The 15,652-nt window shown below is 44.8% G+C and overlaps 1 protein-coding gene across 1 annotated transcript in view; it reads left to right on the top strand.

Moving 5' to 3' along the window:
- PIWIL2 (piwi like RNA-mediated gene silencing 2) overlaps window positions 1-14,155 on the top strand; it is a 243,951-nt gene extending 229,796 nt beyond the window's left edge. Inside the window, exons 19-24 of the mRNA XM_069766984.1 lie at window positions 2,599-2,715; window positions 5,283-5,371; window positions 12,220-12,325; window positions 12,449-12,702; window positions 12,786-12,893; window positions 13,538-14,155. Of these exons, the coding sequence (XP_069623085.1) occupies window positions 2,599-2,715; window positions 5,283-5,371; window positions 12,220-12,325; window positions 12,449-12,702; window positions 12,786-12,893; window positions 13,538-13,694 (831 nt within the window). The 3' untranslated portion in view covers window positions 13,695-14,155. The remainder of the gene's footprint in view (window positions 1-2,598; window positions 2,716-5,282; window positions 5,372-12,219; window positions 12,326-12,448; window positions 12,703-12,785; window positions 12,894-13,537) is intronic.
- Window positions 14,156-15,652: the final 1,497 nt, after the last annotated feature.

Raw genomic sequence — 15,652 nt, 5'->3', positions numbered from 1 at the left:
TTGATGAATAACGAGATATACAGTCTGATGAATCACAAGGCATAGGGTCTGATGAATCACGAGGCATAGGATCTGATGAATCACGAGGCATAGGGTCTGATGAATCACGAGGCATAGGATCTGATGAATCACGAGGCATAGGGTCTGATGAATCGCGAGGCATAGGGTCTGATGAATCACGAGATATACAGTCTGATGAATCACAAGGCATAGGGTCTGATGAATCACGAGGCATAGGATCTGATGAATCACGAGGCATAGGGTCTGATGAATCACGAGACAGGGTCTGATGAATCACAAGGCATAGGGTCTGATGAATCACGAGGCATAGGGTCTGATGAATCACGAGACAGGGTCTGATGAATCACAAGGCATAGGGTCTGATGAATCACGAGGCATAGGGTCTGATGAATCACGAGGCATAGGGTCTGATGAATCACAAGGCATGGGGTCTGATGAATCACGAGGCATAGGGTCCGATGACTCACGAGGCATGGGGACTGATGAATCACGAGGCATGGGGTCTGATGAATCACGAGGCATGGGGACTGATGAATCACGAGGTATGGGGTCTGATGAATCACGAGGCATGGGGACTGATGAATCACGAGGTATGGGGTCTGATGAATCACGAGGTATGGGGTCTGATGAATCACGAGGGATAGGGTCTGATGAATCACGAGGCATGGGGTCTGATGAATCACAAGGCATAGGGTCTGATGAATCACGAGGGATAGGGTCTGATGAATCACGAGGCATAGGGTCTGCTGAATCACGAGGCATGGGGTCTGATGAATCACGAGGCATAGGGTCTGATGAATCACGAGGGATAGGGTCTGATGAATCACGGCATAGGGTCTGCTGAATCACGAGGCATGGGGTCTGATGAATCACGAGGGATAGGGTCTGATGAATCATGAGGCATAGGGTCTGATGAATCACGAGGCATAGGGTCTGATGAATCACGAGGGATAGGGTCTGATGAATCATGAGGCATGGGGTCTGATGAATCACGAGGCATGGGGTCTGATGAATCACGAGGCATGGGGTCTGATGAATCACGAGGCATGGGGTCTGATGAATCACGAGGGATAGGGTCTGATGAATCACGAGGCATAGGGTCTGATGAATCACGAGGGATAGGGTCTGATGAATCACGAGGCATGGGGTCTGATGAATCATGAGGCATAGGGTCTAATGAATCACGAAGCCTAGGGTCTCATGATTCACGAGACATAGGGTCTGATGAATCACGAGGCATGGGGTCTGATGAATCACGAGACATGGGGTCTGATGAATCACGAGGCATGGGGTCTGATGAATCACGAGGCATAGGGTCTGATGAATCACGTTTAAACCCTGTGGACAGTCGGGTGCGTCACATACCTGGGAAGAGATGGCACCGAGAGTCGCTATCTGAAGAAGACAAGCCGCGGAGACAGTGACATGCTCTGGGCAATGGATCATAGTGATGAAGGGAATTTTTAGCTTGAACCTGCTGTAAGAAACACATCCATTAGGTAGTACCGCTGCCTTAAAGTGGGGGGCACTGGTCTATAGCAGGCATAGGTAGGTGGTCACATCCACATGATGCCACGATCCAAGGCTTCCCGGCAGAACATTGCTCAGGTCATCGCTCTGCCTCCACAGCTTGTCTTGTTCCATAGTGGATTCTGGTGCCGTCTCCTCCCCAGGTAAGTGAAGGACACGCACCCGGCTGTCCACAAGATGCAACACGCGATTGATCAGACGACCAGGCCACCTTGGTCCATTTACGATGTGCACGTTGAGTTCTCAGCGGTGGACGGGGTCAGCATGGGCTCTCCGACTGGTCTGTGACTACACGGCCCAAGCCCCGCAAGCAGTGATGCTCTATATGTACTGACACCATCTATCATAGACAGGAGCTGTGCATGGGGTGTGCTGGAAAAACAAGTCCGATCCATAGAGGCCGCACCTCACAACTCGCACGATAATAAACATGTCACATACAGTAGAGGGCTCTGCCCTGACAATTATTGGACTGAAGATTATGACAGGAGACAAACGCGTGTCTGATGAAGAGATCCAGAAAGGTTTCCGTCTCTTTGGTGTCTGTGGAGTAATGTAGAAACATTTCCATATTCTAAGATAGAAGCGCAGCTCCAATCTGTAGGTGGCATGGTCCATCCCCGGACCCGGCAGCGTGTTCAAAGCTGGCAGAGCAAATAACCACTGATCATGAGGTGTCGGACCCCCAGCAGTCGGATACTGAGGACCTATCCAGTGGGTGGATCATCAGTTGTAGTGACAGGACGGCCCCAATGGTCCCTACCAGAGTAGAGATGTGGCGAAGAGTGTGGCTGACATTGTATGAGAGACGCTAATAAGTTTTCACTGAAGGTTTTCCATATTCTTCTTTGTTTCTTGCTCACAAGAGTGAAAGGTGGCAGCAGTCTTGCAAGCTGTCACCTCCTCTCTTCCAGTGCAGTGTATGCTGTTTATGCTATTTATATTGTGCTTTTTATCGATATCTAACATATATGGAGATAGATGAAGACAACGTACATATTTGTATAAATGTAGGTCGATATGTTTTGTTCTGTTTTTGTTTGACAGGTGGTGAACTCTAGAACCATCTCTAATCCTCAGAAACTGAGAAGCATTGCCCAAAAAATCCTATTGCAGATCAATTGCAAGCTGGGGGGCGAGCTGTGGGGCGTGGACATCCCACTGGTGGGTATCTTCACATTGACGTTGTTCATGCTTTGTTGGCATTGTTAGATTGTAAACACATTTAGATGCAATATTTCATGGCTCAGTATTGTAGGAAATTTTCACAAGCGTTACATATTCACCCATTTCTGATTCTTACAATTCACTTTTAGGAGAAAAAAATAACACATTTCACGGTTTATTTTCAGTGCTTTCTGACCAGGGCAACTTTCCGTTTGTACATTTTTGTTTTTTCCTCTCCTTCTTCCAAGAGCCACAACATTCTTTCCACCTCCGTAGCCGTATGAGGGCTTGTATTTAATCTGGACGAGCTGTAGTTTAGAATTTCATCGTTCATTTTATTATTCCACGTACTGAAAACAGGAAAAGAAATTCCAAGTGCGGAGAAACCATCATTCCGCAATTATTTTTGAGTTTTGTGTTTACAGTATTCATTGTTCTGTAAAAATGACTTTGCAATATTATTCTCTAGGTCTGTACAATTACAGCGATACAAAACTTGTGTTTTTATTTTTTTCTATTTAAGTGGTGAAAAAAATGTGGGCATCTGTAAAAAAAAAAAAAAAAAAAAAGAAAAAAAAAATGTTGCTTGTGTCTCCATGTTCCGAAACCTGTAACATTTCATTTTTCTCTCGATGCAGCTATCTGAAAGTTTATTTCTTTGCTCCCCCTGGGCTGATGCTTATATTCATAACATTTTGGGGTAGATACAACATTTTAATCCCTTCCAATTGCTTTTTTTTTTTTTTTCAGTGACTGAAAAAAATGCAAGTTTATTATTGTTATTTATTATAGCGCCATTTATTCCATGGCGCTTTACATGTTTGGCATTTTAATTTATTTTTGCAGTTTATCCATGTGATTAATTTTATATTTTGATAGATCTGGCTTCACGGGTGTGGTGGAGATAACAAATTTGTTCAAATATTTTATTATTGTTTGTTTTTAATAGGGGGAAAGGGAGGTGATTTGAATATATATATATATATATATATATATATATATATATTGTTATTACATATATACCGTATCTATAATATATTATTATGAGCTATTGGGCTACAAAGGCCCACACTGTTCTTGGCCAGAAGTACACAGGAGGACCTGGTCAATGACCTGAAGAGAGCTGGCACCACAGTCTCAAACATCACCATTAGTAACACACTATGCCTGCCAATCCTGCAGGACACACAGGATTCCCCTGACTCCTTTTCTTGGATTTATTGGGACAATATCTCACTCAACCAGCCACTATCTTTGAGTGCAGACCAATATTCCCTACGTGCTTAGTGAGGCCGGACGGTGCCCAAGAATAGGCCATGATAGTGCCTTTGGATAGGCCGGACTGTGAAGATGTCAGCGGCAAGGAAGATTAACAGACAAACTGGCCAGTGAGAGCCCGTCGACCATGCTGATAACCCATTGGACAGGAGATCGACAGCTGCACTGATTGGTTGCTTGACCGTCGTGCTAATTGACGGACAGAGGGTGCCAATTAGCGTTCCAGCTCCGCCAGAAGCCCCGAAACTAACACCGCACCCCGAGGGAACACCCAGGAGAAGAAGGAGGAACCCACCAATCATGAGGACCCACTGAAGTCCCAGTGGAGGGCTGGGGCCGCATCAGTAAGATGTACAACCCCAGGAGAGGGCAGCCACTAGTGCCCGGACCCCAACACCAGAATGCTGCAGGGCAGCCAGCACAACGCAGGATGGCAGCTAGGAATATACTCAACTGTCCTGAAGAGACTTGATCCTGTGTCTAAGCGTCTGGAAGTCCGGGCTCCATCTTCAGCTCCATTCTACATGTCACGTTATGGTGGGCAAAAGGAGCTGCCGCTCAGCTACGAGATTGCCGACTGCATGGAGATATTAGGCTCTGCATTCCCATACAGGCTGACCACTTACAGGCCTCCACTCTCTGTCACTGTGTGGTGAGACAGCGGCACCATTCCCTCGGTTACCCAACCTAAGGAGGAAAAAAGATGGAGGTCATAACAAATCCAAGCCAAAGACAGGACTGAATCTCAGACCCGTGTCTTCTTCCATCGTGACACTAAGCTAAACTGAATAGCTGAGAGTCGGCGGCCCGGGGGAGGCTGTTGGGGAGGAGTCCTCTTTTTTCCTAAGATGTATTCTTAGTGTCAGCCTCCAGGTGGCAGCATATAACCCATGCTTCCTGTGTCCCCAATGAAGCGTCTGAGAATCCCCTGTAGGCCCTCATTACTCAGTATTGCCAAAAAAATAAAAATATGATGGCTCTCGAAATAAAGCGACAAAGACATAATCTTTTACTTATTTGGTATTGCCATATTTCAGAAAGCATGCAGGGGCTGTTTGGGACGGATATTTTTTTTATTTTTTCTGACTGCTCAGAATAAGGTAGGAAAATGAAAAACTAAAGTTATGCTAATCTCACCCATCGCCTACTGCTTTTGTCCTGACTCTGCTGATTTTTGCTTGCTGCTGCCTCCGTAACTGGCCGCAGGCAGCCGTTATCCACTGCGGCCAGTCAGTGGCCCTGGTTTGCTGCTTTTTTTACTTATGTATATAAACTTGTTTGCCTAGAAATACCTGATGGTCGTCGGGATTGATGTTTACCATGACCCCAGTCGAGGTTTACGGTCTGTCACGGGATTTGTGGCCAGCATGAACAGGCGAGTAGCTCCAGATGTAATATCTGCTATGGCTTTAAACCGTCTTGTAATGTTCGGCTTCGTCTTCTCTGCTCAGTGGCGCCCTCCGTCAACACTTGTGGGATTTGCAGGCTGACAGAGTTGGGCAAAAAGATTGGCAGGACCCTGGTCCAGCGGCCTCGTCTGTAATCTATGGCTGCCCGACCAGAGCCCCACTTTTTCTTCCTACCGGCATTCATGACGCCTTTCTGATTAGTAGGCTCAGTGCGAGGCCATGAAGGGGATCCAGGCTGTCTGGCGGTAAGAGAAGGTTTGCAGGGCTCTAGTCTGGTAGCCGGGGATTACCGACAAGGTGTTTGGACCATGGTCCTGCAAATCCCTTAGCTGAGCTATACGGCTGACTATTCCAGTGGTGAAAAATATTTAGAATTGAGAGTCCTCAGTGGTTGATACCTTTTAATGGCTAACTGAAAAGATGGTAACAAATTGATAACTTTCGAGACTACACAGGTCTCTTCATCAGGCAAAGACTAAAACAAATTCTGAAGAATCACATATTTATGCACAACTTAGCACAGAAAAAAAAAAGGGGGGGGGGAACCAGGGATAAGACAGACCATGGATAAGACAGGTGACATCAAGCAGAATTACCATGAGTGATAAACAGTTATGTCCATAAATATTGGGCCCGTTCTTAGATAAGGATTGTTTTATTGTCCTTTGATTGGGGTCTGGTTCTGTTGTGATGACCCCACATAGTCTGAGGGGCAAGTTCCTTAGTTGATGTAAACAGACATAAATCCATGCGACACATTCATTCCTGCACTGAGAGTGTCAAAGGTCATCATCAGTTTATATTCCCAGACTATTCTGTCTCTCTAAGGCTACGTTCACATTTGCATTGTGCGCCGCTGCGTTGGCGACGCAACGCAAATAAAAACGCACGCAAAAACGCTGCATTTTGCGACGCATGCGTCCTTTTTTGCCGAAATTTGGACGCAAGAAAAATGCAACTTGTTGCGTTTTCTGCGCCCGACGCTTGCGGCAAAAAAAACGCATGCGTCGCACATTAAATAAAGGGGCGCATGACGCATGCGTCGCCGCTGCGTCGCCCGACGCAAACACGCAAAACGCTAATGTGAACGTAGCCTTAGATTTGAAGCTACCTTTTAATACAAGTAATTTCATGTCCATAATGTTATGATTTGGGAGACAAAAATGTATTGCCACAGGTAGATCCATTCTTTTTTCTCTTAGGCTGCCGTCACACTAGCAGTATTTGGTCAGTATTTTACATCAGTATTTGTAAGCCAAAACGAGGAGTGGAACAATTGGAGGAAAAGTATAATAGAAACACGTGACCACCTCTGTATTTATCACCCACTCCTGGTTTTGGCTTACAAATACTGATGTAAAATACTGACCAAAGACTGATAGTGTGACGGCAGCCTTATTGTGTGGCGGTGAGAATTCATTCTTGTTCTAAGCTTTTGCCCTGTCTCCCCCACATACAGACCCCCCAGTTGGACATTTAGTACAAATAATTAGGTAAACCACATTAGAAGTGACGCAGCTGAAAGTACCTGGGATCTTGTAGTCCTGATGTGAATTGGGGATCTTTATCTTGTCCGTGGTCATTATAAATGGACAGGTTTACATTTTTTCTGGTTGCAAGGAAAGGTTCCTGCAGCTGTTGGAGAGGACAGGGAGCTCTTGACAATGATGTTTCTTAGATTTGGGGGCTGCCTAAAACACAGTAGTGGGGGGTCTGGAAAAATGGATTGTAAGCGGGCATCTTTTTGCAGTAAAGGTTGTAATTTCCGTGCAGCTCCCCTTGGCACCTTCAGATTCTGCTTCATGTCACCTGTCTTATCCATGGTCTGTCTTATCTATGGTTTTCCTCTTTTGTTTTTCTGTGCTATGTTGTGTATAAATATGTGATTCTTCAGAATTTGTTTTAGTCTTTGCCTGATGAAGAGACCTGAGTAGTCTCGAAAGCTTGCAATTTGTTACCATCATTTCAGTTAGCCATTAAAAGGTATCAACCACTGAGGACTCTCAATTCTAAATATTTTTCTATCTACTGGCTAACACGGTACCAAGATATTTTTCTTTCCTGTATTCCAGTGATGAGAGCAGCTACAGCTCCCTGTACAGCGGGGTGGCCCAGAGTACCGCTGTGCAGTGCAGAATCAGCAGTGTGACCCTTTCAGTCTCACGTATTGGGCCACCACCTGTCATAAAGTGGTGGTATATCTGAGCAATGTGCCATCACTTTATTAGATGGGAATCCTTCTTTAACCCCTTTCTGACATATGACGTACTATCCCGTCGAGGTGGGGTGGGCCCGTATGACCACCGACGGGATAGTACGTCATACGCGATCGGCCGCGCTCACGGGGGGAGCGCAGCCGATCGCGGCCGGGGTCAGCTGACTATCGCAGCTGACATCCGGCACTATGTGCCAGGAGGGGTCATGGATCGCTCCCGGCACATTAACCCCCGGCACACCGCGATCAAACATGATCGCAGTGTGCCGGCAGTACAGGGAAGCATCGCGCAGGGAGGGGGCTCCCTGCGGGCTTCCCTGAGACGATCGGTACAAGGCGATGTGCTCACCTTGTACCGAGTGTCTCCTCCCTGCAGGCCCCGGATCCAAAATGGCCGCGGGGCTACTTCCGGGTCCTGCAGGAAGTACTTCCAGGTCCAGAGCAGGCGCCTGTAAGCCTGCAGCAGGGCACGCCAGATCGCTGATCTGACACAGTGCTCCGCAAAGTGTCAGATCAGCGATCTGTCACTATACAGTGATGTCCCCCCTGGGACAAAGCAAAAAAGTAAAGAAAAATTTTTTAGATGTGTAAAAAAAAAAATATATATATATAAAACAAATTCCTATATAAAGAAAAAAAAATATTGTTCCCATAAATACATTTCTTCATCTAAATAAAAAAACAAAACAATAAAAGTACACATATTTAGTATCGCCGCGTCCGTAACGACCCAACCTACAAGGCTATGTGCTCACGTTCAGGTTTTTTCGCGCTAAAAACACTATAAAAACTCGTTAGAATGCATAATGTATGCGTTTTTATCATTTAGAATGCATTCTGCATATTTTGTGCACATGGATGCGTTTTTTTCTGCGAAAAAAAACGCATCTCGGTAAAAAAATTAGCATGTTCATTATTTTTGCGGATTTTCTGCGTTTTTCCCGCAATTCTATGTATTTGGGAAAAAAACGCACCAAAAACGTAAAATCGCATGCGGATTTCTGGCAGAAATGTCCGTTTTTTGTCCGGAAAATTTCTGCAAGAAATCCTGACGTGTGCACATTCCCTAAAACTGTCCCACTAGTTAACCCCTTCACTGAACACCGTAAAAAAAGAAAAAAACGAGGCAAAAAACAACGGTTTCATATCATACCGCTGAACAAAAAGTGGAATAACACGCGATCAAAAAGACGGATATAAACCATGGTACTGCTGAAAACATCATCTTGTCCCGCAAAAAACGAGCTGCCATACAGTATCATCAGCAAAAAAATAAAAAAGTTACAGTCCTCAGAATAAAGCGATGCAAAGTTTTTATCGTATAAAAAGCACCAAAACATAAAAAAAGATATAAATGAGGTATCGCTGTAATCGTACTGACCCGAAGAATAAAACTGCTTTATCCATTTTACCAAACGCGGAACAGTATAAACGCCCCCCTCCCCCCCCCCCCCCCGCCTAAAAGAAATTCATGAATAGCTGGTTTATGGTCATTCTGCCTCACAAAAATCGGAATAAAAAGCGATCAAAAAATGTCACGTGCCCGAAAATGTTACCAATAAAAACGCCAACTCGTCCCGCAAAAAGCAAGACCTCACATGACTCTGTGGACCAAAATATGGAAAAATTATAGCTCTCAAAATGTGGTAACGCAAAAAATATTTTTTGCAAAAAAAAAGCGTCTTTTAGTGTGTGACGGCTGCCAATCATAAAAATCCGCTAGAAAACCCGCTAGAAAAGTAAATCAAACCCCCCTTCATCACCCCCTTAGTTAGGGAAACATAAAAAAAATTTAAAAAATCTATTTATTTCCATTTTCCTATTAGGGATAGGGTTAGGGCTAGGGTGGGGCTAGGGTTGGAGTTAGGGTTGGGGCTAGGGTTAGTTCTACAGTTAGGGTTGGGGCTAAAGTTAGGGTTAGGGCTGGGGCTAAAGTTAGGGTTGGGGCTAAAGTTAGGGTTAGGGTTGGGGCTAAAGTTTGGGTTAGGGTTGGGGCTAAAGTTAGGGTTGGGGCTAAAGTTAGGGTTTCAATTACATTTACGGTTGGGATTAGGGTTAGGGGTGTGTCAGGGTTAGGGGTGTGTTTGGGATAGGGTTTCAGTTAGAATTGGGGGTTTCCACTGTTTAGGCACATCAGGGCTCTCCAAACGCGACATGGCGTCCGATCTCAATTCCAGCCAATTCTGCGTTAAAAAAGTAAAACAGTGGTCCTTCCCTTCCGAGCTCTCCCGTGCGTCCAAACAGGGGTTTACCCCAACATATGGGGTATCAGCATACTCAGGACAAATTGGACAACAACTATTGGGGTCCAAGTTCTCTTGTTACCCTTGGGAAAATAAAAATTTGGGGGTTTAAAAAAAACATTTTTATGGGAAAAAAATTAATTTTTATTTTCACGACTCTGCGTTATAAACTGTAGTAAAACACTTAGGGGTTCAAAGCTGTCAAAAAACATCTAGATAAGTTCCTTGGGGGGTCTAGTTTCCAAAATGGTGTCACTTCTGAGGGGTTTCTACTGTTTAGGTGCATCAGGGGCTTTGCAAATGCATCGTGACGCCTGCAGACCAATCCATCTAAGTCTGCATTCCAAATGGCGCTCCTTCCCTTCCGAGCTCTGCCATGCGCCCAAACGGTGGTTCCCCCCACATATGGGGTATCAGCGTACTCAGGACAAATTGGATAACAACTTTTGGGGTCGAATTTCTCCTGTTACCCTTAGGAAAATACAAAACTGGGGGCTAAAAAATAATTTTGGGAAAAAAAATAATTTTTATTTCCACGGCTCTGCATTATAAACTGTGATGAAACACTTGGGGGTTCAAAGCTGTCAAAACACAGCTAGATAAGTTAATTAGGGGGTTTACTTTCCAAAATGGTGTCACTTGTGGGGGGTTTCAATGTTTAGGCCCATCAGGGGCTCTCCAAACGGAACATGGTGTCCCATCTCAATTCTAGACAATTTTGCATTGAAAAGTCATACAGCGCTCCTTCCCTTCCGAGCTCTGCCGTGCGCCCAAACAGCGGTTTACCCCCATATGTAGGGTATCGGCGTACTCAGAACAAATTGCACAACAACTTGGGGTCCAATTTCTTCTCTTACCCTTGGGAAAATAAAAAATTGGGGCGAAAAGATCATATTTGTAAAACAAAATATGATTTTTTTATTTTTACGGCTCTGCATTATAAACTTCTGTGAAGCACTTGGTGGGTTAAAGTGCTCACCACACATCTAGATAATTTCCTTAGGGGGCTACTTTCCAAAATGGTGTCACTTGTGGGGGGTTTCAATGTTTAGGCACATCAGGGGCTCTGCAAACGCAACATGGCGTCACATCTCAATTCCAGTCAATTTTGCATTGAAAAGTCAAATGACGTTCCTTCCCTTCCGAGCTCTGCCATGCGCCCAAACAGTGGTTTACCCCACATGTGATGTATCGGCGTACTCAGAACAAATGGCACAACAACTTTTGGGGTCCAATTTCTTCTCTTACCCTTGGTATAATAAAACAAATTGGAGCTGAATTAATTTTTTGTGAAAAAAAGTTAAATGTTAATTTTTTTTTTAAACATTCCAAAAATTCCTGTGAAACACCTGAAGGGTTAATAAACTTCTTGAATGGGGTTTTGAACACCATGAGGGGTGCAGTTTTAAGAATGGTATCACTTTTTGATATTTTCTATCATATAGACCCCTCAAAATGACTTAAAATGTGATGTGGTCCCTAAAAAATATTGGTGTTGTAAAAATGAGAAATTGCTGGTCAACTTTTAACCCTTAACTCCCTAACAAAAAAAAATTTTAGTTCCAAAATTGTGCTGATGTAAAGTAGACATGTGGGAAATGTTATTTATTAATTATTTTACATGAAATATCTCTGTGATTTAAGGGTATAAAAATTCAAAGTTGTAAAATTGCAAAAATTTTCGCCAAATTTCCGTTTTTTTCACAAATAAACGCAAGTTATATCGAATAAATTTTACCACTATCATGAAGTACAATATGTCACGAGAAAACAATGTCAGAATCGACAAGATCCATTGAAGCGTTCCAGAGTTATGATCTCCTAAAGGGACAGTGGTCAGAATTGTAAAAATTGGCCTGGTCATTAACGTGCAAACCACCCTTCGGGGTAAAGGGGTTAAGTGCCTTTTTCTTGTAAGGGAGGCTCTTAAAAGGGTTGACAGTTTTTTTTTTTTTTTATTATTATTATTTAGTGCCCATGGTGGCCTTTAAAAAAATAAAATCCCAAAACAGATACTCACTGGACCCAATCTGTCCTCACTAGTGCTGCCCGTGTCCTCAGCCAGGCTCCTCGCTTCTTCTCTTGACGGATGACGTATTGTGGCTGCAGCCAATCAACTTCAGCTGTAGTTTGGTGGAAGAAACCATCCGCTAGCTCTGTCTTCCAGCTCAGATGGCATGTCACTGCTAATCTGCTGCCATTAACATCCACATTGGGAAAGAAAGCAAGGAGACCAGTGGGGGACACGGTCAGCAGTCTGACGTGAGTGTGTGCGAGTCTTGTTTTTGTTTTTTTCCTGGAGAATTTAATAACGTGAAGTAAAGGAATAATACTAGTAAATGTGATTTTCTTGTAGATGCTTGACCCAGTGGTACTCACGTGTGGTTTTCCAGCTTCCTCATCAGGAAATCATGGACGGCTTGAAGCTGTGTCTTTGGGGCGCCTTGGAGAAATTTTATGAGGCTAGTAGTGGATGCTTTGTTTGTTTTGTGGGCTCCCCAATCACTTGCTTGTACGACCACTATCTATGTCCGTGTCTAACCACTGCATGAAGAGAGTAATTTAAGACTCTGCTCTCCGGGTAGGTGAATCACGTCCTGCCGGAAAAGATCGTGGTGTACCGTGATGGCGTCTCGGACGGTCAGCTGAGCGTGGTGCAGAATTATGAGATCCCACAGCTGCAGACCTGCTTCAGCACATTTGAGAAATATTCACCCCACATGGTGGTGATCGTGGTGCAGAAGAGAATTAGCACCAACATGTACTGCTGTAATGTCGGGGAATTTGTCACTCCGGCCCCAGGGACAGTGTTGGACCATACCGTCACCTCCCGGGAATGGTGAGCCCCTCTTTTATACGCATCGCAGTATGCCGTGGGGTAACGTGCACTAATACATTATTCTGTTGTTTGTTGTTGTGTAGGGTGGATTTCTTCTTGCTCTCTCACCATGTGAGACAGGGCTGTGGCATTCCTACTCACTACGTATGTGTAATGAACACCCCCAACCTTAGCCCCGATCATTTACAGAGGTAACGTACACTGTACACAGCGATCTGAAAGTCTTGTATGCATCCGTCTGCTGCCTCAATGTAGTTAGAAAACCGCAAGACATGCTTGAAGGGGGGTGCAGGATTAGACAAGAGGGCATTCTGGTGGAGGCGAGGTGCCCTAAGCACAGCATGGCCTTATTTCTAGTCCTGGACATGCCAGGATTTAACCAGAGTCTGAATCTACTGTTTGGCCGGCCATACTCATGAGATGGCTGTGTGCAAATGATGCTTCGGCCGAGACTCCTATACTCAGGAGCAATTGCTTGGCTGCGCTGTGTTCTCTATCAGAGCCGCCGACTAACAAGTCCGCCGGTGGCTTATCTCCGGAATCAGACAACCATCTCTCCCGACACTCGGGATCGATAACTCGTCTTCTTCTGGACTATACTCCTTCATTACCCCCTTAGATGAGACTACAGATGTGCCCTGCAGTCGCTCCACCGTCTCCCTCCAGACATATTCACACACCGCACATCACCTGTACGACAGCTTTTTCTGGGGGTCATTCTTGTGGCAGTCAATGGTCCTGTGACTGCGAGTAGCTTCAGTCCTAACTTTGTGATGTCATTGTGTTATATGATTATTCTGCCATGTAATATTTGCTATGTCTGTTTCCCATTCAGGTTGACTTTCAAGCTGTGCCACATGTACTGGAATTGGCCTGGCACAATCCGGGTGCCAGCCCCCTGCAAATATGCCCACAAACTGGCCTTCCTGTCCGGCCAGTTTCTCCACCAGGAGCCATCCATGCAGTTGTGGGACAAACTGTTTTTTCTGTAAATAAGGACGTGACTGATCCCCGCTCCATGTTCATTGCTTTATGACCCCCTTTAGGTTTTTACTTCCCCGCCCATAAGAACATGCTGTGTCTGAAGATTTAGCATTCACCCCCTTCTGTTTTACGATGGTTCATTTGTTTTCTTGTTCTTTGCTGTTAGAAGAGATGTGTTTGACCTTCCCTCCGGACTTATTAGACCTCCAGTCGCCCACAGATTACCCCGTGATGCTGTGTGGCCATTGTCAGCCATTTTTGGGGGGCTACATAACTGTAGCGTTAAATAAGATGGTGGTCTATGACCGGCATTGTGAGACCAAATCTGCCCGAACGCTCTGACGCCAGGAGGTGGTTTTCCACAGGATGGAGACCTGAACTCGTCACATGCATCTCCAAATCACCAATGTGTCACCTCCACTGAGAAAATATATCTTTTAGTTAAAATAAAGCGTTCAGAGGGCAGGTCAGCAATTTACTTCTTACTTTTTTTTTTTCCCATTTGCTCATGCGGTGTCCACCTATACTGTAGCGCTGTACACAGATTGTAATCACTCGCCCAAGAGCGACCAAAATGCCTGTCAAATTGTAAGAAATAATTCTGTTCACCTTCTTAAGTGATGGCGCATTATTAGGACATGTCATCACTTTACAGCCGGACAGAAGATCGCCCCGTGTACGTCTGGTGCAGGGGGCTGTGTGTGTGACGCCGACCATCGAGGAGAGACCTCCGCCGTCACTTACTGCCCCCTACAGCTCTGTAATAGCCACCTCGCGGGAAAAACAATATCTACAAGTAGAAAAATCTGCTTTCATTTTTTTTCCCTCCCCATCGACCTAGTCTCCGAGGTATCTGGGTCTCTTATCTTCTAGGGGGTTTCCAGTGAGTTACTAAAGTTATCAGTGGGAAATCATCTTAAACAAAAAAAACTCTCCTTTCCCGATTGTTCTCAGTGGTCTCTGCAGGACCAGGGACCTCCGAAGCGTTAGTCCAGTGCAAAGCATGTCTTTATAGGGGAACTGTAATAAATGAGGGGATAACCTCTCAAATCCCAGCTTCCATTACCTGATCCAGAATAGCTCCCAGCATATGCAAAGGAGTCCTCACAAAACCAAACTAGCATTTATTTCATTCTTGGAAGAGAAACCCACACATCTCGGTGGCGGGGTCCCCCTACAAATCCTAATCTGGGAGCAGGGTGATGCCTTGGATAGTTGCCCTTCAGAACGGTTTTTCATCACTTGATTAATCGTTGGACGCCCTCTCTTGATCACGTTTAAGCTTTGGGTTTCTTTTAGCCCAGGAAACACATGATAATACTAACTTTATTTCTATAGCGCCAACCTATTCCACAGCACTTTACATCACAAATTATCACATCGCTCAACACATAAAGGAGCGAGGGCCCTGCTCCCAAGAGCTTACCATCTATGAGGCTGTAATTCAGGCCTAAGGATCTATAATGAGTCAACGTCTGACCCGTCATAGCCACATCTTGGTGGGATAACAAGCCGTCCCTCGGCTTTCTGTAGGACGCTCCATTCTCCCTACAGCAGCACACTCCATGTGTAGCCTGAGCCCGAGGTCATTATTAGATCACACATGTATGGCTTGGTGCGTCCTTTGATCACTCAGACTACTTGTTTGACTGGTCACAATAACAAGAGGAACAGATTCACAAAGACCACCCGGCTATGACCGGCCCAATATAGACGCTTTGTTCTATTCAGCAAGAAAACAGACTATTATTTAGGCCTCAGTGATTTTTTTTTTTCCGCCAATGCAAAATTGAAAACTGTACTATTTTCTTTAGTATTTGGTGTTATTTTCTCATATGAATATTTTATAAAAAAAATAGTCGCCAAGCTTTTATTCCCATTAAAAGCAAACCGCACACGGATGGCAGTGTGCATTGTCACGGATTTGTTTGTTTTTTACGAATCCATAGACTTGTATAAGTAATTT

This window comes from Ranitomeya imitator, chromosome 4, assembly GCF_032444005.1.
Source record: "Ranitomeya imitator isolate aRanImi1 chromosome 4, aRanImi1.pri, whole genome shotgun sequence".
Lineage (NCBI taxonomy): Eukaryota > Metazoa > Chordata > Amphibia > Anura > Dendrobatidae > Ranitomeya > Ranitomeya imitator.
Note: the sequence above shows the minus strand (reverse complement) of the source record. Positions and strands in the feature narration are given on the sequence as shown.